This window comes from Quercus robur, chromosome 10, assembly GCF_932294415.1.
Source record: "Quercus robur chromosome 10, dhQueRobu3.1, whole genome shotgun sequence".
Taxonomy (NCBI): domain Eukaryota; kingdom Viridiplantae; phylum Streptophyta; class Magnoliopsida; order Fagales; family Fagaceae; genus Quercus; species Quercus robur.
Window position 1 is genome coordinate 45,847,474 of NC_065543.1, and position 22,726 is coordinate 45,870,199.

The 22,726-nt window shown below is 34.7% G+C and overlaps 1 protein-coding gene across 3 annotated transcripts in view; it reads right to left on the minus strand.

Annotated features, from left to right (window-relative positions):
• LOC126703666 (serine/threonine-protein kinase ATM) overlaps positions 1-20,433 on the minus strand; it is a 58,457-nt gene extending 38,024 nt beyond the window's left edge. The window contains exons 1-24 of one of the 3 annotated variants that reach the window (XM_050402710.1): positions 20,058-20,419; positions 18,338-18,446; positions 18,103-18,246; positions 17,315-17,476; positions 17,012-17,207; positions 16,696-16,852; positions 16,091-16,230; positions 15,886-15,973; positions 15,116-15,219; positions 9,690-9,788; positions 8,955-9,011; positions 8,623-8,707; positions 7,929-8,003; positions 7,457-7,498; positions 7,224-7,294; positions 5,766-5,814; positions 4,315-4,386; positions 2,897-3,046; positions 2,709-2,798; positions 2,432-2,619; positions 1,581-2,193; positions 1,435-1,506; positions 1,164-1,328; positions 737-862 (exon numbers count right to left, since the gene is read on the minus strand). In XM_050402710.1, coding sequence (XP_050258667.1) covers positions 737-862; positions 1,164-1,328; positions 1,435-1,506; positions 1,581-2,193; positions 2,432-2,619; positions 2,709-2,798; positions 2,897-3,046; positions 4,315-4,386; positions 5,766-5,814; positions 7,224-7,294; positions 7,457-7,498; positions 7,929-8,003; positions 8,623-8,707; positions 8,955-9,011; positions 9,690-9,788; positions 15,116-15,219; positions 15,886-15,973; positions 16,091-16,230; positions 16,696-16,852; positions 17,012-17,207; positions 17,315-17,476; positions 18,103-18,246; positions 18,338-18,446; positions 20,058-20,126 — 3,123 coding nt within the window. In that variant the 5' untranslated portion in view covers positions 20,127-20,419. Of the gene's footprint in view, positions 1-736; positions 863-1,163; positions 1,329-1,434; positions 1,507-1,580; positions 2,194-2,431; positions 2,620-2,708; positions 2,799-2,890; positions 3,047-4,314; positions 4,387-5,765; positions 5,815-7,223; positions 7,295-7,456; positions 7,499-7,928; positions 8,004-8,622; positions 8,708-8,954; positions 9,012-9,689; positions 9,789-15,115; positions 15,220-15,885; positions 15,974-16,090; positions 16,231-16,695; positions 16,853-17,011; positions 17,208-17,314; positions 17,477-18,102; positions 18,247-18,337; positions 18,447-20,057 lie in introns of all 3 variants that reach the window. The other 2 variants (XM_050402709.1, XM_050402711.1) reach the window with 2 other exon arrangements.
• Positions 20,434-22,726: the final 2,293 nt, after the last annotated feature.

The window sequence follows — 22,726 nt, forward strand, 5'->3', positions numbered from 1 at the left end:
CTTGTGAGTCAGTCAACGACAGGCAGACAGGCAATAGGTTTCCCATCTAGAAATCTGACTCTCACCAACCTGTCTGACTCTTAGTCGTCCGTAGCAGTGCCACCATTCGTAGCTCTCTGCCACTCTTTGCCACTTGAGATTTGCCAAATCTCATTGGATCTGGCGAGATCTCTGCCACACTCCACCATCGATGAGAAAGGCAGCTGGTTCAACTGATCTCAATCATAGAAATTTTAAGTCCATCAGTCAGCATCAATAGTGGGTTTTTGAGACCCAATCAAGTCAAACTGAGTGGCAGGTTGGTGGGGAATTTGAACGAACCTAACCCATGGATACGCCTAGTGGCAAAGATTCTTTTTTTTTTAGGGTGGGGGGGGAAGGGGGGCAATTTCATTTAGCATGACAAAGAGTTATAGCTCAAACGGTACCTCCTCTACCCCCCTTCCCAATTAAAATAAAAATAATAATAATAATAATAATTTTTTTTTAAAAATCTTTATAGGGCTTCACGTTTTAGCCCAATATCTTGTTATCTTGAGCCTCATTTACTGAAATCATAGAAAACTCAACACATAGCAAATCTGCACATTGTTTACCATAACCTACAATTTTCTTTTGGTCCTCCAACCTAAATTTATGGAAATCCTTCTGGGTGACATCATGAGTAAATTTAAATGTCCCACTACCCCCACCACCCTCAGCACTCACACCAATAATTGCGTCAAAAGATAATCACCTGACCAATCTGCGGACAAAGTAAAACAAAATCACATGTGCAATCAATCAGCTTAACACGACCAAACCAGTCAAGAAGATCTAAGTCAGCAACTTTATTCACCAGATCTCCAAGATGTGTCAATCTCTGCAAAGCAAATCAAGAAGTTTCTCAATTGAAGTTTAGATGAATACCATAATTACAATCACACAACAAAGGCAACCCAGCAACATTCATCATGATAAGTCAGAACAAGAACAAATTCAAATATCTCATTTAATAAAATTTTCTCCTCTCCCAACATATTTATTTAATACCTATTAACTGGTAAGTAAGTTAAACACACCCAGCAGGTTTTGAACCCATGACCTCACCCTCCACCCACACTTATGAGAGGAGGGAGTGCATTTGAGCTAGGGTTCATTGGCAACAAGAAGATTTGAAATACCTGTTTAGAATCCTTCTCCCCCAAAGATGGGCCAGCATATTTATCCTTTCTGACAGTCACCACGGATAATAAAGAAGCAAGTAACCCATGCATAGCAGCAAGTATATTAACACAGTTGAGCTTAAGACTCACTTGCATTTCAATCATGTCATTAAATAAATTCACCTGCAAAATAACGCAAAGGATCAAAAATAGTACAGCATATTATTATTTATATCTTAATTGATTGTTAGATGAAATGTATGCAAACGGCATCAAGTTATTCTCTTACCAAGTCTGTAATTTTTGTTGAAGAGGACCAGTAAGGATGTTGACAGAGATTGTATAAGATCTTTTCACACACCTGAATTAAAAAATAGAACCTTTAACACATCAATTAAGAAAAATTTTACATGAATTTATATATGTGGAATATACCTTCTGATCAGATTCTTTTCCCATGAGTTCAAAAAGGATATCCCATGTAACAATAGGTAAAACTGAGAAAAAACTCGAAATGACTGATATAATGCTAAACTTCCACTTCTCTGAAGAAAAGGATATGCCTGTGGCAATCTTCACACCGACAGTTAAAATATCCACATCTCTGGAATCTTCATTCACATCCAACTCCATATCCATGATCCTACTTTTATTACCATCAGATGCAAAAGAATTTTGTACAGAGTTATCAGATACAGATAAGTCCTGCAAGATATTCTCAGAACGGAAGTTCCTTACACATTCAGAATATTCTTCGTATAGTTTCACCAGTGCATGTAAAAGCCTTTCCATGGATTGCATAACCGACCCATAGAGGAATACTTCCAGATCATCTTGATCTCTCCACTTCATGAAAATTGGACAGCAAATGAAACTTCGTAAGGACGCAACCAGAGTGTTTGTTCCACCAAAAATGGAGTCAGAGCCTAAGCAACTGAGAGATCGAAAATTAGAGTAGTTTCCTTGAATGACACTACGAGCATGATCTAGCAACTCTAACAAGCACTTGCCCATTTCAGAGAGAAATGGTGAAACTTCTTCACTTTTCCTGAAAAAATTAACAAAGCCTGTAAGCATACATAACAGTGAAGAAACACAAGGGGCCAACATCAGATGCCAATGGACGCAAAATATCAAAGTACAACACCATAATGTTGATATTGCTGAATGCCTTAAAGATCCTACATCAAGAATCTAATTTAGTGCAGAATGCCTAAAGATCCTATATCAGAATTGGTATCAAAGCTCATTCAAGCTACTGTCCTGCATCAGAAGATGACACAAACCTCGTGAAACATGAGCCATATATGAAGTTTGAAAATAGCGCGCATCTAAAGAATATATCTGAAATAGGACTCTTTTCAATTTCCTTGTCCACAAGAGATCCAAGAATATAAGTCTCCATTTCCTGCAGCAGCTGATCTCTCAACTGACGGGGAAGCCGTACACCCTGATGGCTTTGAAGTGGGGAAACCTGAAAAAAATAAAAGAGAGGGATTTATCCAAAATTTATCATATAAAATCCAAAGAGATGAAGTGATTCTCAACACAATATTTCAGCACCTCAACGCCACAGTCCTGATCAATTCTCGCAAGAACTTCAACAGAGCACTCAAACACTTCATGAAGACTATCATGCTCAAAGTCTTCTGTCTACAAGCATAATCAAATTTTGGGTTTCTCAGAGAAAACCAACATGCATGTGATCCAAAGTTGGATGGTAATCAGAACAGGTCAACACAAACCTTAACCTGTTCTAGTATGGCCTCAGTATCATCTACAAAAGAGTACGACAGAGGAAACCCATTGTAGCATTGCTTAAAAGGAGCACAACCAGCACATAGAGCATACACTGCTGCAGGCAAGAATAATACCACCCGATCATTTAATATAGAAGGCTCCTACATAATTAAAAAAAAACAGTTACTAATACATAATACCACAACATTCAAAAACAAATCAAATATAAGATCCCTACCAAGTACTAACATAATTTATCAATGATTCAAGTGTGCAGGCTTCAAAAGTGAAAAATACACATCAAATAGAAGAAAGGAAATATAAAGCATCATATAAAACATCTTCAACTAATAGCAAAATGAAACACCTAAGGTCCATATGCAAATTTAAATTTTAAGTCTATCACAATAGTTCCAAAAGAAGAACATGTCAATCTCTAGCTCTTTGAAGTATAGATTATATTTTTTTTAATACTCTCTCCATCCCACTTTGTTTGTCCTCTATTCCATTTTGGGATGTCCCAAAATATTGTCCTGTTTCTAAAAATAAAAGTCATTAATTTACTAATGTTCCTATTATACTCTTATTTTATTAATAATTCAATTTTTTGATAAATTTATTTAAGGGTAGTTTGGGAAACTTATATATTTTTAAAAGGTAGACAAGACAATAAATGATGTTCCCTCAAAAAGTTTGACTTTTCAAACAGGACAAACAAAGTGAGACGGAGGGAGTAATATTTAAGGTTTCATAAAGCTGAGGGTTCAGTTAAAATAATTTTGGCATAACCATACATTTTCCTAGGGGTCTATACACATTTCTTACCCTCCTAAAAGAAAATTCCTGCCTCTTTTGTTTTCTAGGAGTAATAATGGACAAAGTACTTTTATCATGGCCACATTATGACAGTAGTTGCGGTGATCAAGGTGAGCACAAGCCAGCAATGCGAGTACATCTAGTCAACTTCTCAAATACTACAAATGGTTCAAGCCCTTTTAAGTTTCAGGGATGAGAAAACACAATCAACTAAATGATGCTTTCCTTCATCACCTAAAACCAGACCATGGAAAATTGAGCTTACCGAGATATTTTTAGTCATGGATATCCAGTACAGGGAGACTACAAAGCACAATGGATGAAAGTAATCTTACCACCTAAAAGTCAAGTTTAACAAAAATAATGCAAATTTCTTAGACGCAAGATCTTTTAGACAAAACTTCAGAATTCTAACACATAAGGATAATTTATGCATGGTAAACTAAAATATTTGAAGCTCCAGTCTTTAAGATCACATTCACAAGTACCACAACAGATATCAACATCAACATTAACATCAATGCTTCAATAAATTAGAAATATTGTAAACCAAATGAGAACAACTAGAAAACTAAAGAGCATGTCATATTCATAATACTATAAGCAAACGGACCTTCCAGTTTGCATGTCCCAAAACTGCTCTAAGGAGACTTTTCCTAAGATTTAAAATGTCACGAATGTCACCCTGCACAAAAATGAAGAAAGTGAATTCGTACAAGTACACATGTTGGTACACAACCCATAACTGAAACTCATTACATAGAACAACCCATGTAAGCATTAAAGAAATTTGCATTCTTGATTCCTTGAAGAAGGATCTGATGCGTGGCCAATCCAAGAATACATCCAAACTCATACAAAAGTCAATCAAACCCAAACTCACATGAAACTTAAATGTTCTACAACTCTAACCCAGCTTCATTAAGTTGACAAGTACCTTGTGTTTGTTTATTCTCAAGAAGTGAATTGGGTAAAAATTAAATTACCCTAAGACAAGACATTTCATTTATATGAAGTTTCTAAACATTATAAATAATTTTTCCTAGCATATATACTACTCATAACACTTGTAATGGCTTCTCAGGCGGTGTGGCCAAAGAACTATCAATGCTGGTGAAGGAGGCAATGGAGGCAATCAAGGAAGACACGGAGGAGGACTGACACTCATAGAGGAAGGAGATGAATAATATGAAGTAGACTGAAGAGAAGGCAGATCGTGGTGACATTGATGTTGAAGAGGAGAAGTAGATTATTCAAGTGCTGCTAACTAGGAGGAGTCACAAGCATCAAGATAGTAGAGTCCACCAAACTCATGTCCACCCAAAGTCTTCCTCCCAATCAAGAGATCCAGGAAGACAAAATACAAAGGATGTGATCACTGGCGATGTGGAATGTCAGAGTTGGCAATGGTAGGTGGTGGGAGGTGTGTTGTGCTTCTAATACCATGTTATTACAGGGAAGCGTGTAGGGTAAAAATTAATAATTTTCCCCTAGCTTATATACTACTTGTAACATGCTTAATTCCGTTCGGGCTAGCAAGAGCTATGACTAAACTTTTGCGTGTTCATTTGTTTCGCCTATAAATTATTTGGGAATTTTTAGAGGGATAGTTAATGTAAAGTAAAGGAGTCTGTCAATCCTTTTTACATGTGTAGAAGATAAAGTAGAGGAAAGGATAGGGGCTTTCTTTGAAGCCTAGTTACACCCACCTTTCTTTCTTTTTGGTTTAGCTGTATTTTTGGAAACACATGTTTCATTAAAAGACATTCCAACCTGTCCCAAATCGCTCGATTATGGGAAGAAAGGATAGGGAACCAAAATGGGTGGGTTTCTCCTTCCAAATTCCTCCCTTTCCTTCCTCGAAAATCTACAAGAGGCAAACACTATACTCTATATTCCTCCCTGTTCCTCTTCTTTCTGCCCAAAACCCCCCTCCCAAAGAAAATGCAAATGATATTCATCTAATGTATAAAGACAAAATCATCCATCTCAACAAACATAAGTCAAATATAAGCCAGATAATGGACAAGAAAAATCCAAAAGACGCCAGCTTAAGCCACTTACTTGAGAACCTTTCCTTGAAAAGTAACATGAAATGAAGTACAAAACAGACCTAAAAAAAATTATAAACATAATTAGTTAAATCCACATAATAAATAGAACAGATAGACTTTAAGTTCCATAAGTATACACGAAAAGAGGGGGCTAAAGTATCATGTATTTTTGGTGTCTAGGGTAAATGCCAAAGTCAATGCACGATATGCTAGCATGTTGGAAAGGGCGTGTAGGACATCAAGGCAATGGAGGGATTTGGCAAGAACCTCCTTTGTGTCTCATGTAGCTTCTTTGGAGAGAGTGTAACGCTAGGTCTTTCGAGGGCCATGAATTGAGAGGAGCGAAATTGAAATATTTATTGCTGAAGGCATTATATGATTGGATTTCAGTCTTTTGCTTTTTTCTGTCAAGGGATTCCTAGAATGCCTGCATTGCCTGAGTTTTCACTAGCTCTATACTTTAAATTGATTTGTTTCTTGCTTTCTCATGTTTTTGTGTTGCACTCGCAGTATACAACTCATCTACTTGGGTACCACCCTTCTCTTTATCTCAATGATATTTACTCAAAAAAAAAAACCCTATTTTTCCATTTTAGATGACAAAATGTGACTTTTGCGTTTTCCATGACTTGTAAGGGGGATGCTAAACATGGTTATATACTCATAGAAACAATATACACTAACATCTACAATCATGCATTTATGTTTTCTCATTAATATCTACATGGGAAATTCGCCAAATCAATGAAGAATAACACTTGCCAGTAACTAGTGTGTGAAGGAAAAAGTTTTGAACTATTAGGTATTCTATGACAGTTTGGTTTTAACAAAGATGGACAATCAGATGCAATTTGGGAAACTTATCAATCCAAAAGTCAATCACCAAGTCACCAACTAGTTCTGTCGTCTGCCCTCCCTGGGATGGCTCAGAATTTTCACTCTATTCCCGACACAAAATTTCCTCAAGAGATAAGAGTTTGAGAAATAACAAAAGGCTACAAGTGACAAAATATGTCACAATGTTAACAAAGGTCCAATACAATAATTCTAGAATGTAACCACAAAAATTAAAAGGTTGATTAGTTAACTGTTGATATGGCAGTGCCATTGTATAAGCTGTAAACACATCCTGGGTGGAAATTTCAACCCTCCACCTTTAAAATGAGTGCATCATGCTAACAAATTCTATCTTGCACAAGAATAAAACATAATATGGTGACTGCCACTTAATGGAAAACCAACAATTTACGAGTGCTTACATGCACATTTGTACCTAGCAAAAATGTCTTTACTGCACATATCACATAAATCAAACAGCCAACTAAAATTGACAAAACATACAAACGTACTGAGCAATGCAAATATTTTCTCCTCAGTTCCTCTATTTAAAAGACTATAATGAAGCAAGCATGGAGAATCAAAAGGAATTTGTTTCCACTAACATGTAATCAAAGTAAAATGCACTTACACTGATGGCATTCTTTTAAATAACCTAAGATCCCATATGTCTTGAGGTATGATATATGTGTTTATTAAATCCTGGAAAGAAGAATAGGTGACATAAAACACTTTCAGAACAAAAGTATGTACATTGGTGTAAATGGACTATTATAGAAGGCATCGCCTAATTGCTTAGAAAAAAGAATAATGCAAATAAAGTGTGAGAACACAGTCTAAGAGGATACACGTTCTGACACTCACATATGAAATTATGTTTCCAAGGAGCACCAAAGCAGCATCAACCTGCATGGAAATTAAAATGTACATTAAAGTGGCACTCGAACAAACAATTAGAAAAAACCTGCAGGCTATGTTAGTAAATTTCCCAACAATTAGATCTTTTAGGCTATTTATTTCTTACTGTCAACAAACCAAAGAAAGGTTGTCTATCATCATAACTATAATTCAGTAAGGCATAACTTACTTATAAAATAAAAGTACACAAAAAAATAAAAATAAAAAACAAACAAACAAATAAAAAAAGAGTTAAGTTGAGTGAAAATTTAAGGTGCTCAAAGAAAAATAAGTTGAAGAACTATACAAGAACTCAAACCCTCAATAGCTTATACTGAGACTACCAAAGAAGATTGAAACTACCAAAGATGATTGTACAAACTGAACTTACAAAAGCTATATTGACAATACGAAAGAAGATTCCATAAACAAAACTTACAACTGCAGTTACTGAGCTGAACATTGGTAATCCATGCATGAGACAACTCCATATTACTTGCCAACTACAGTCAAACTGCAAAATTTTCTCCCAAAAAAAAGTCAGTTTTTAGTTCAATATGATGATAACAATATTAATCAGAGCAATACAGAAGACATATATGTTCATTAATAGCATTTATAATTTTGTGATACATAAAAACATTTCTTGCAAAAAAAGAGGAACTCAACTACACAAAAGTGCACAAGAGGATCCCTTCAAGAAATTTATAGAACTCTACAATGCCCAGAGAACATAAAAAGATAGACCTAGCCCAAAGGAAAAATCAGGTAACTATTGAATCCATGACCTTACCCACCATCCCATCTATGCGGGCTAGAAGTGTCATTCAATCTAGAGGTTAGGGAATTGGATTTCTTCTTCAACTATTCCTAATTGCTGCAATTATTCACCATTTAACGATTCAAAATTGTGACAAACCCCACAAAAAAATGAACCAACAATCCCACCCTAATTTCTTTTCCTGATTCTCCAGACTGACAATTTCCCACCACCTCTAAATTAACAGTACTTAAAAACCCTAACCATTTTGATTATTAAAAAAATAACTGAAAGTGATAAAGTCTGCTGACTTCAGGTGCTGTCTATTAAAGATACATTCAAGAAAGAGGCTGGAGAAAAAAAAATTAGATACCTCACTCAAAGTAGAAGATGATATAGATGATATCTCCCCCTTTGAATCTGGAAGCAGCAGTACAGAAGAGAGTTCCTGCAAACTCCTTTTAATGCAAGTAAATATACATATGAGCTCTAAAGGAAGAAGGGGATAAGCCATATCTATGCATGCTAAGCCAAACCAACAATGAGCACTGATGCAGACATATGAACATTAAAACGGGGGTGAACTAACAATTTTTAATATTGAAACCTAAAGCACGCAATCCCCACAGTATTACTAACAAGTGCTGAAGAAACAAAATTTTAAATAAAAAGTAATGTATGGTTACACTTAATTAGGGCATGTACCGTAGAGTCCACAGCAAACCATCATAATCATGTCCCATGTTTGCATCATTCAAAATTCTGCAATATATTCCCACGTGTCAGTCCAATAAAGAACAGAACTAAAACAGCTCAAATTCTTATTCATGATAACAAGTAGGGCTTTGTGTTTGGGAATGCATAAAATGCGGATTTGTAACTGTTTTACACTAAATCTAGTATGTCAGAACAAAAAAAAAATCCTAACCAATTTATTGTCAAGCATAAATTATGTAAACAAGCCTGCACAGATGCAATTTCACACATAGATACTTGACAGGTTTTATTAGAACTGTGCATGCATGGGCACGTGCCACTCAAATTAGTGTAGATTTTCATCCATTAAAGATCATGAAATTAAGGAGTTTGTGCATGAGTTTGAAAAACAATAATCAAGGACAAATAAAAAGAAAACTGAAAAAAAAAAAAAAAAAAGAGGCATATAAACTCAAGATTTGATTATTAGTAACCAGAAAATTACACATTTCCAGAGTATTATATGTGACAATAATTCGGAAGAACAAGAAAATGGAAGTGGTAACAATTAGAAACAGAGAAGACCCTAGCATTTCGCTGTTCATATTTCAACGCTATAAGCAGTATTTTTTTCAAGAGCAATAACATTAAACCTGTGAAAAGAGAAACATAATAGAGACAATAAATCTAATAAAAACTAGAGCAAATCACAATCAACGCTATCTATAATATGCATAGAATAACCTTTCAAAGTTTGAACATATGCCCTTGAACCAGTAGACCAAAAGATCCTTACTAATGCGGTTGTTGTAGTTGTGAGTAAGATAACAGAATGCAGCATTCCTGTAGTACATCCCTTTCACATTAATATCCAGAAGCGTATAAAAAGAGAGGAAAAAAATGTTAATGAGCACATACATCTGCACATAAACCAATAAATGCATGCAGAACCATATCAAAAAATGTCCTAAAGAACTTTGTCGATGATACAAGCATATCCTTCAATGTAGAGTTACAAAATATGGTGAGGGTCAAGGGGGGTGGTGTACTAAAGTGTGCAGGAGGACACATGGGTGTGGCCTATGGAGAAGCATTAATGGAGGGTGGGAGAGCTTCTCTAAGCATCTGTCTTTTGTAGTGGGTGAAGGCACTCGTATCCGCTTTTGGCATGATAGGTGGATTGGTGATAATACTCTAAAAGATCTCTATCCTGAGCTCTACGTGTGCTCAGTGGTCAAGGAGGCTTGTATCTTTGAGGTTTTGTGGATTCCAGAAGGGGGTATTGTTAGAGTATAGGATTTAAGGTTTTATAGAGCTTTTGAAGATTGGGAGCTAGCTACATCTTATTCCCTATTCCAGCTTATCCAAACTCGTATTCCTCGGGGGGATAGGAGTGATACTCTTTGTTGGTGGTTAAAAGGTGATGGTAAGTTTGACACCCGGTCTTATTACCTTGTGATTCGAGGTGCTTCGAAGTCTTTGTTTCCTTGGAAGGGTGTTTGGAAACCAAAGATTTCTAGGCGAGTGGCGTTTTTTTTGTGGACAGCTGCTCATGGTCGGATCCTCACTTTGGATAATTTAATGCTTAGGGGTCGCCCGTTGGCTACTTGGTGTTGTGTGTGTTGTTGTGATGGGGAGTAGGTTGACCACCTTCTTCTTCATTGTCCTGTTACTCATTCCCTATGGACTTTTATGCTTCAGGCCTTTGGTATTCATTGGGTTATGCCAAGTTCAGTGGCGGGTTTGTTATCTTGTTGGCATCAGTGGCTTGGGAAACATAATTCGGACATTTGGAATTTGGTTCCAAGGTGCTTAATGTGGATTATGTGGTTGGAACGAAACCGTCGTTCCTTTGAGGATAATGAGAAGACGTTGGATGAGTTAAAGGTTTTATGCCAACGTAGCCTTTTAAAGTGGTCTCGTTGTTGGGGTTTTACGTTGTTGGGGTTTTACTGATTCTTCTTCTCTCTCTGAGTTTATGTCTTCCCTTAGCTTAGTTTCCTAATTTCTTGTTTTGCTGTGCTGTTTTTTCTATTATTTCTTGTTGCTCATCATCATGAACAACTTGTACTTTTCCTTATTTTCTCATTAATAATAGTTTTCTGATTATCTATCCAAAAAAAAAAAAAAAAGAATAGATCCAAGCAACATATATCATATTTGTCCAACCCAAGTACATCAGTGAAACTTAGTTCATGCCAATCATCCACAACCACCCAAATATAAAATCACAAGATGTCACGTTAATTAATAGAAAGTAATTATGAACATCAAAGATACTTGCAAAATTTACAACATAGGATTTCAATTTTACATGGTTATAGAGAATACAAGTTCTTAACAACCTAGGTATTTTAATATATTAGATTAAATGAGTAAATTCCCTATTTCCTAACAACTTAAGTTTTTGGGACAATCAATAACTTAACATCGTATCAAAGCAAAAGGTCCTACGTTCAAATCTTGTCTCCATCTTACCTCCCATTAAAAATATAAAATAAAATAAAATCACATGTAGGGCCCCACCTAATAAGGGCAATTTAGGCCCACACATGAAGGTAGAGTGTTAGACTAAATGATTAAATGCACCATTTCCTAACAACTTAATTTTTTTGGACAATCAGAAACTTAATATAAACAACTTAAGTTTTTTTAACAATCAGTAACTTAACATAAACTTATAAGGAAGGATTTCTTTGTCATAGTTATAGTCATATCGATTCATTTCATAATGCTTTTGATTAAGTAAAAGCTGAAGGCTGCTTTACATACCTATCAAACAAATGCCGATGCATACATCTTGCTTTATTCGCAAAGAAAACAAACAACAAAGCTTCTAATGCAAAAATTTGTGTCAGATTGAAGGTAAAATTACTTGTTCTTCAGGCTTTCAAATAATTTCTTTATATTTTGTTATTGAAGAACTTGTGGTAGATGACAGAATCTGCTTTTGTTTCTTATTTGTGGTAATCTTTAGATCTTATACACATACATGTCTTCTTTAAAAATTATATATACTTAAGGGCTGGGATGGGGAAAGAAAAAACACTTTAAGAACGTGTTTGAGATGCCATAGATTAGAATCCTACTAATTAGGAACTATATAACCAGTTATAAATTTTACCCATTTTCATTTAAATTGGAGCAAACATATTTCCATAAAAAAGATAGTTTTAGAGTTAGTTCTTTCAAAACAAGTTTTTTTTTTTTTTTTTTTTTTTTTATAAGTGAAAACAAGTTTTTAAATTTAGGCTTTTTCACATACATATTCCAACCAAAAACTAGTTTTAAACTTGGTCTTTTCGTATAGGGCATTAATTATTGCAAACTGATTAGTGTACATTGTCCGCATTACATCACCTGTTTCATGTGTCAAATGTCAAGTATGGACATGCTTAAAAAATGTGGACAACATGTGTGAAATTATGGACATTGTTTGTGCAAAATGTACACTAAAAAGTGTGTAACAATATTTTACCATTCAAATACGCAGCCATTTATTTAGGGAATTTTGTTTCATATATTTCAAAGTAGTACTAATATCTACATGTTGTAGTAAAGAATTAAAAACTATAGTAACTCTGCAAATCATGGAGGGAGCATTAAAACAGAAGACCAGCTGATCAAAAGCATTGAAAGGGATGTCAGAGGAAGAATGGAGGCTAAGCTCCATATTCAAGCCTCTAATAGTAGCATTCTTGCCTCCAATTGGGGCTTTTATTGTGTAATAGCTAATCATCATAACCAAAGGGAGTGTCTACCTCACTAGCAGACCTGATGTGTTTTTTGGTTTTTAGTAGTGTAAACTCTGTTTTGATTGGGTGCTTCCTTTCCTGTGAGCTGGTGGGTAATTTTTTTTTTTTTTATAAGTAAGAATGATATATATACGAAAAGGCTTCTCAATGCATAAAACGCACAAAACACACCAAGAAATACAAAAAAGAAAAAAAGAACAAACAAGCTGAAAGAAACCAAACAACAAATTAATTACAAAAGAGAAGAGAGCTAAGAAAAGAAGGGAGAGAATCACTAGACGTGAGTTCCCAAGCCCTAGACCAATCGAAAAGAGTTACACTAAAAGAAGCAAGCATTTGATCTCCAAAATTATCCAAATCCTCAAAAGTTCGCTGATTCCGCTCCTTCCAAAGACACCAAAATAAACACAGTGGGACTAAATTCCAAATGTTATGTGAATGCTTCCCCAACCAATTCCACCAGACAAAGAGCAAGTCTGGAATCCCTCTAGGTATGATCCATGCAATGCCAAATCGCTGGTGGGTAATATAGATTACGTGGCTTTGTGCTCTGTATTATTGTAGTTTGATCTGGATCAGGTTCTTTGAGTTCCCTAAGGGGTCTTTCTACCTTTGTATTTCTCTGCTCTTGTGATGATAAAATTTTCACTGAATTATCCTCTAAAAAAAAAAGAAGATAACGGCAGGTATATGGGACATGGGCCATGTATATAAAGATTTGATTTTGTAACTCTGTTACACTGAATCTAGTATGTCAAAGAACAAGAAAATCCAAGCCAATTATTGACAAGCATCAATTGTCTATAAAAATAAAAAATAATAAAAAGCATGCATGAATGCTCAATTTCATAAACTGATATTCAAAAGGTCTAATCATAATTGTGCATGGGAACATGCCACTCAATTAACTGACATACATAACATTTTTGTTATGAATAAATGGAGGACAATGATGATTTTATTTGCAAATCCTTCTTCAAACTCTAAAAGCACTTCTCCACTTTATTCAAAAGACTAAAAATTTATGGAAACTCTTTTCTCCAAACATTCCTCATGTGTAGATCTTTTTATAAGACAACAGACAATTCCTCTTCAAAGCCAACCCTTACAGAGCACTGTAATCTCATGATCATGATGTCAACCTTTCTTCTCCAAAACAAAATGATCAAAGTGAAAGTTAAGACACATTACTATTCACCTAAAATAAAAAGAAATTACTTGATGGCGGAATTCATCATCTTCTTCATTTTTTTAAAGGTGACACATGCACTTAGTGGGTCTCACTCTTGAACCCACAACCTCACCCTCCATCCCATTATTATGGGAAAAGGAAGTGCCAATTAAGCTATAGCTCATTGGCTTCATCCATCTTCTATTATTTTAAGTCAACATGTTTCCAATACCAAATTTTACTAAATACAAATTTGTAGAGTGGGAAGAACATATAGATAGGAAGAAATTTTCCATTTGTATCCAAATATTATTTATTCCATATAGCAAATCATGACATCCAATAAAGTACGCATGAATCACTACTACATTAATCACTAAAGAGTCACTAAAGAATGGAGATCATATGCGATGGAAGTTGACGAAGAATAGGGATTTTGATATCCAATCGTTTTATAATAAGTTAAGGGGACCCTTGCCCATTATATTTCCTTGGAAAAGTGTTTGGAAGGTTAAGGCCCCTCGGCGCGTTTCTTTCTTTGTGTGGACTGCTGTATGGGATAAAATCCTTACAGGTGACAATTTGAGGGGTAGAGGGATGGACTTTGTTGACTGGTGCATTATGTGTCATTGTAATGGAGAGATGGTGGATCCTTTGCTACTGCATTGTGGTAAGGCTTACCGGTTGTGGAGTTTGGTGTTTAGATCTTTTGGGATTTCTTGGGTCATGCCAAGATCAGTTGCAGATACTCTCTTTGGTTGGTGGAATTGACCTGAAAAGCATTCATCTAGCATTTGGAATTTAGCTCCGCTGTGCTTAATGCGGTGTCTGTGGAGGGAGCGAAATTGGAGGACGTTTGAGGACATGGAAAGTTCCGATGATCAGTTATTGGCTTCTTTCAATGGCTCCCTTTTTGATTGGTCTAGGGCTTGGGGACTCACCTCTAGTGATTCTCTCCCTATGTTCCTTAACTCCCTTCTTTGTAATTAGTATCTTTTCTTTCTATTTTTTATCATCTTTTTCTGTAATTTTTATCTCTGCCTTATGATTTTCTGCATGAGGTAGTATTTTTGAATTTACATCTTTATTACTTATCAAAAAAAATATTAATCACTAATTATCCATAGTAATATGAGTGACATTGGAAGATGAATAGAACTTTGATTAATATCTACCTGCAGACAATAGGTCCAATGAAATATTAAACAGCAGAGAACTTCATACCAATCAGTCTCAAAACTTACCATAGCCATTTTCCTTTCATGAGAGCCTCTTTTAAATGGGCAGAAGCATGCTCCCTCTTAAGGCGCTTTTGAGTTGATGGTGCTTTGGCTGTGCCAATACACGCCTGTGGAGTGAAATCATATTAGCCAGTAACCAGGGCTTCTCTCCCACCACAAAAAATAAAGGAAAACAATAATAATGATAAGAACAATAGTAATAAAATAATAATAATAATAATAAAGGAATTGGGGTAGCTTATTTTCTTGGCTTATAGATTAAAAAATAAGGTACGTAAAAGTACAGCTACACCCATAAACAGAAGGGGGCAAGGGAGGAAGAAAAAAAAGCGAGACTTTGAAAAAATGTACCCTAGTCAGGTAAACAAGATAAGCTGGGGAGTAACTAGACTGAAACAAGCATTACTCTTAACTTTTCTCAGGTTGTCTAATTCTCCAAATTATCCAAACAAAAGATAATAAGGAGTTGAGATATATATATATATATATATATATAAAATGACATGATTGGCAAATTGTTTGAAATGTGAAATCATACAAATAAAGTAAGCAAAAATTATACATGGCCAACAGGCACTTTTTTACAACACTGTACCACCTAAAACCACACTAAATTAGCAAACACAAAGGGGTTGGCAACAGTCCTTGAAGTTACTTTATGTAACCTTCAAATTGAGAAGAAGCTCTATGATAAAGACAAATCCGATTGGATCACACAGCATCATTTGCTAACCGAATACAAGTACGAGATACAAAAGGAGTCGAATAATTACCCGATAAAATACAACAGCTGCAAGTTCCACCAAACCACATTGTGAACTATTTAAAGTCCCAAATTTATCATCTTTAGTGGCATCATTCCTGAACAACAAAGAATATATAAATAATCATTACTCAGATCAATACCAAAAAAATCCACCAATAAACACGCACCAAAGAAAAGAAAAAAAGCGGGAACGGAAAGTTAAGAACGCTCACCAAGGCACACCAGTGCTGGATATATTGCTTTGATCTAGATCCTTACAAATTACGTCCAAAAGTTGATCTACCAAAGAACCCGCATCAGCACCACCTCTAGTTAAATTTAGTTGTAACCTGGCATATTGAATAAGTGCATCCTGCAAAATAAAGTATGGACATTACACACACACACACACACACACAATATATATATATAAATATATATATATATATATATATAAGCAATTTGAAACATTCAAATGCATAGACCATATTTTTGGTCCATGAAATAGAGAGAAGTTTCCAATTCGCTCCATAAATTTTAAAATTTTCCAATTTCATTCTTGAAATTTTTAACTTTGAGTGATGCAAGCCTTCCATCCATTCGATAAACAATAGCTTGTCAGTAATTTTTATAACGGCATCATCATCAATGTGAATGGAAGTTACATTGCCCAAATTTGTCAAGGTCAAAATTAGATCTTTTTTAAAATCTAGAGACTAAAATAGAATCAATCCTAAATTTCAATGACCAAAATTCTACTTTAGCCATCAAAATAGACAATCACTACAAAATATTTTTTTGATAAGTAAAATCATTACAAAATATAAGATAAAGAAACCTTAAGTGCTCGATCATGGGTTGTCAACCAACAACGGAACACAAATTGCTGCACAGAACTATGGATTTCCAGGGATTGACTGCCCAGATTTGGCCCATCCTTTAACAAGAATGTATTAACACACTCAATAAGCTTGCGTGAAATCTTTCCCTCATCCCTGAAACAGTAAAAACAATGAAAAAAGCATGTACACAACCACTATCAGCAAAAAGAAATCACAAAAAAGCACATCATTTCAATTTGGGGAGTGGGGGGGAGCAAGGTGATTTTTTTTTTTTTTTCCTTTCACCAGGAGCAGGGTGAATTCATGACTTACCTTATGTAAGAGAAAATCCCAACAAACCCCTTAATAATATCGTCCCTAAAAGTATGAGGGAAATCTCCAGGAGGATTTTCCAAAAGTGATTGGAGAGTAAGGATGCATCGAAAGACCTCCTCTTTGGGATTATATTGACCATCAATCTTCTCACCCAAACTTGTTTCCACTTTCTCCATGTAAAGAAGCACCAAGTCTTGCCAAAACAGAATATGAAAAAGAGAGAAGATTGTTAATGACTGTATTATTTAACAATTAGAAGGAGACATGTCTGCCTCATGATCATTTAAAAGAAAAACTCACTGCAATATATGCGCTTTCTCATGTGGAAACGATAATCTCTAACAGCCAAAAGATGCCGGAGAATAACCCCATATTCGGACTGAAAGCTTGGAACATTGCTTAAGACATCCCATATGTGATTAAAAAGCGATTTAACCGCAGATAACAAAGGCAGCATTTTGCCTGAAATGAGGATGAACCCAAACAAAATCTCCTAGTGTCAATTCCAAGAAAAATAATATCTATTAATGCATACAAATAACTTCATAAATAACAATCATGTCAGGATGGTACAATATAGAATTCTTTCTTTAAACAATCCCTCCATTTTTTGCTGAGAAAACTGGCAACGGAATGGGAAGATATTATGACAATTAATAACTGGATTTTGATTTACATACAAGAAAACCAGCATAAACTAAGTTACATTCAAATAAGAAGTCCTACGCTCTGCTCTCTAAGCAAGAAAACAGAGCTTCAGTTAACCAAAAACTGACAGCCATCTATTAGACTTCATCATCGGCTTAATTAAAATGCTATATACTAGTAACAAGTTTTCAGTTTAACCATGTTTCCACCAAAGTAGAAGATTTGCATTGTAGAAAAGAACTCCAATGAGAAGCTGAGTGGTTTCCAAATAAAAACTTATGGTATACCAATGAATAAGTCAATTTAATACCCACTAGAAACTAGGTTTCAGCATGCACCTGTAAAACATAAGGCAGACATATGTTTTTCTAAAAATTATCTGACACATACATTCAATATCAATATCAACCCTATAAATAACTATGTCATTCAATAACTACCAGAAAATTTAGCATCTTCAGCCCGTTGAACAACAATTCGAAGAGTTTTTGCATATATCAATTTCGGCAATCGTCTCTTGCTTGAGGATATTTCCAATGATGTACATTGAATCAGCAAAGTAACAAGAAAAGGCCATGTCTCAGCTGCAGAACCAAAACAAGACCATTTAATTTTGCTTTCAATGAGGCCATGCCCATAAAAATACATGTAATTTTGATTAAAATTCAATCTTACAATGAGGGATTTCATCAGGTCTTAGATTTGCAGTGTTCTGACCAAGAAATTTACAAAAGGCAATCGATCTTTCTCCTTCTAACCATGTATTCAACAACTTTATCCCTTCCTACACACATACATCAAACTCAGAATATGAATTAAACAAAAAAGAACCATAGAGTTACATTCATTTGGTTGCCAATAATCTAAAGTTAGACCAAAGATTATGATTATTCAGCCATGAAAACAATCATTCACAAAGCCAAGCAATCTGGTTCACTTGAATGGAGCATTGTGCTCATTCTTCCAAATAAAACAATGGAATACATCAAATCCACATAAAGTTTTACCCTGAGCAGATTGTATCAAATAACCTACACGAAAAATCACTTTGGTAACCAAGTAAGACATAGAAACTAAATCAAAATTTGTATCACATTGTAACCAATTCACCGAACCAAGCCCCATACAACTAATTCACATAATTGACTTTTTTTCTTTTTTGGTTTCTGGATGAAATCAAGAAGCAAACAGGCATACATTAAATCGTACACTAACTCAGAACATAAATTAAACGAAAAGAAGCATAGAATAACATTCATTTAAATGCAGATAATCTAAAGTAAAGAATGAGAGACTGAAATTTAGCCAGGAAAGCACAAACATTAAATGAAGCATTGTACTTATTCTTCCAAATAAAACAATGGGTGTGACCTACACAAAAATTCACTTTGGTAACCAAGTGAAACATAGAAACTAAATCAGAAATTGTATCACTGTGTGACCGTATCACAGAACTGAGCCCCATACAACTATTTCACGTAATGGGTTCCTTTTTTTTTCTCTTTCCTTTTCTTTTCTTTTTAATTTCAGGGTGAAATCAAGAAATAAACAAGCGTATATTAAAGCATGAACTAACTCAGAACACAAAATAGACAAAAAGAAGCATAGAATAACATTCATTTAATTGTAGATAATTGAGAGTAAATAATGAGAGACCGAAATTTTCAACTATTGAGCCAGGAAAACACAAGCATTCATGAACCAAAGCAATCCGTCTCAATTGAATAGAGCATTGTACTCATTCTTCCAAATAAAACAATGAGAGTAACCTACATAAAAATTCACTTTGGAAACCAAGTAAAACATGTAAACTAAATCATAATTCGTATAACGGCTTGACCGATTCACCAAACCAAGCCCCATACAACTATTTCTTCGCACAATTGAGTTCATATTTTTTTATCACATTTTTGGTTTCACAAAGCGCTATCCACAACACTTTCATAGCAAATCCTAGGTGGTAAAAGTTGTTACATCAGTATCAACTGAAAATGTTGCGAACTTAACATTTCTCTTTTTCTCTTTTGGTTTCTTGATGAAATCAAGAAGAAACATGTGTACACTAAATCTCTGTTTGGTTAACAAGAAAATACAGGAAAAATCAAACAATAGGGTTTTCGTATAACTGAACTATTCACTCTAATCGTTTCAGTATTAGAACTAATAGCAAAAATAAAGGTACAAATTCACCGAAATTCAAATTTTGGTGAATCACATACTAATCAAATAAACGCATATCGTTTAAACTTAGTCTTAAGTTCAGTCAACAATTTTTATTATCGTGTTTTTTTGTTTTTTAAAACCGAATAATCATTTTTCTTTCCTTTTCCGTCGGAAGGGAGGGAAGAGAAAAAGAGAAGTGGAGGAAGGAAAGGAAAGGAAAGAGGAGAGTTACTTCGCGAGCTTTGGCTTTATCGGAGGAGAGCTTGGAGACGATCTCCTGTACATCTCTCGAAGTAACCATCGCCCGATTTTCCTCCGAGAGCGATGGAAAATGGAGTGGCAGGTAAGAGTGAAGGGGGGAGATGCCCTAGAGTGCGTTCATCTTCTTCTTCTTCGTCGAGCTGTGTTTGGGGAGCGAGAAATGGCGGGAAAATGAAGGGGAAAGGGTTTGGGGTTTTAGAGAGAGAGAGAGAGTGTGAAACTGTGAATAAATGAATGTGAATGGTTTTTTTTTGAAGGGGACAGGAAGAAGAGGTCGATTTTTGCGGAGATTTTGTTAATACGCCAAATCGTGTTTTGTGGGAGAGAAGATCGAGAGAATTATGGTAATGCCCCTAAAGATTATTGTAATTCTAAGACCTCCCCTCTATTGTTTGGAGAAATATTCATGTAAAAAGCAAGATATTTATGCAATCAACACACCATTAGTAGTAGTGTTTCTAGAAAAAATAAATAAATAAATAAAAAAACACTATTAGTCTTTTTTTTTTTTTTCTTTTCTTTTCTGTGTGAGAGAGAGAGAGAGACAGAGAGAGAGAAACAACACACTATTAGTCTGGTGGTAAGAGGTTGGGCCAAATTGCCTCAAGACAGGGGCTTCAAGTTCCCCTACTACTGTACTACATCATGTGAGCACAGGATCTTAGTTAAATCTCATTCATAGACAACAATATTTCGATTCACTCAAAGAGAACAAGTTTTATGATATTTTGCCCACTTTTCTTCGTGCTATATTGAATATTTTAGTGAAACTTGTTTTATTGAAATGTGGAATTCAGGACTTTGATGACACGAATTTGACCAAATTTGGACTGCAAATGATCAAGTGAGATATAATTTTTGAAGATGGTACTATGTTGCCTCTAAGAATTTCACTCGAAATTGTTGGAATCTATGATTTGGATTCTACTAAAAGAAGGGGATTTTGATCTGTTTTGAGTCTTTTGACCCTATTGTGCACAAGCACACCTATACAAACAACTAGTTGCACAATTTTTAGAAGCAACGAAGGTACCATTCCAAAGCTAAAACATTCGGATCTTAAATCCTTCTTGAGCCTAAACATAGAAAAGCATCACCATGCCTATAGCAAAAACAAGAAAAACCATTATGTGTTTCTATGCAAGGCCAACCCAAGCGTTTTGGAGGCCTAAAGCGAAGTTTTCAAATGAGGTCTTTATATTATCACTTAAATAATATTTAACTAGCATTTTATATAATAATTTTTTTAAATCCATTATTTTTACTCTTTAATATGATTTTTTTTTTGGGAGAAAATGCTAAAGTTGTAACAAATTTAACTACAAACTGGTGTTGTAATGAATGTGATCAATGACATGAGGCTCACAAAGATACTAGAAATATCATAAAATTTACAACATGAGAATTACAAAAATATATCACAAATCACAAATATTCATTCAAAAATGCACTCAATAATTTGTTAAAATTTACCTATCATATTCATTGTCACATCAAATTATAAAAGTTATAAAGACCACCACGCACCCTTGGTGTAATGATCACTCCACAAATATAAGTTCTTATGGGGTGTGGGGGGCAATGGCCGAGATTCAAGTTTTTAAAAAAGAGTTTCGCACACATATACACTTAGATTAGACTAGAGTATAATTTTTATTTTGTATAAAAATAATTAAATAAATAAAAGTTATGTAGTGAAATTTATAGTATTTTTAAGATTTTTCTATTTTAATTACTTGTGATTAGTAACACGTCTATTTGTAAGACCTACTTATTTAAATTTGTTTTGATTATCTTTATTTTTAGCATTACTTAATTTTTTGAGCCTTCTTAATAGTGAAAAAAAATGCAAACTAAAATGTTTTAATATCTCCTAAAAATATTTATAAAAAAAAAAAAAATTGCCCCCAAATTTGGGGCCTTCTCTAGTGATGGGACCCTAGGCAATGGCCTAATTGGCCTAAGCCTAGGGCCGGCCCTGTTCCTATGCACCCATAGCACTAAACCATCGTTAAATGTGCATAATTTGCTTCCAAAGAGTTCATTGTTGCTACAAATATTCGAGTAGTTCTTTAGGCTGCCAATATTTTTAGTTCATGCAAGCGAGATTTGTTCATATGCAAGATCACTACAGGATGAAAGTGGTTCAGGGACTATAACAGTAGGAAAACAAGCATGGTATTTTGCAGAGGTTGCGTATAGAGCCTAAGACAATGTTTTATGAGTATAGACTATTGTAATTTGTTGAGGATAAAGTTTAACTACAAAATTAGTTATAGCCTAAGACTACAACCTTACTCAATATCTTTTTATTGAAGGTGAATTTTGACAAATCTACCATTGAATTACATCTTCTTCTTATATCCTCCATGCTTACAAAATTTATAGAAAATTAAAGATCAATAGTTATGTCATCAATAAATTGTTTAGATTGCAAATTTTTGTAGTTTAAAATTATAAATAAAATATAAGCTTTGGTAAGGCATAAGTAACGCCATGGTAAGGCGTAAGGCATCGGTTCAAATCCGATAAGGGGCTTTGGCTTTTTTCATAAAATCCCAGTCAAAGTATTCTTATTTTAAGGGGGAATAGAGATATTGGTGGTATTTCTACTAATACTAAAAAAGTAACAAACTTGAT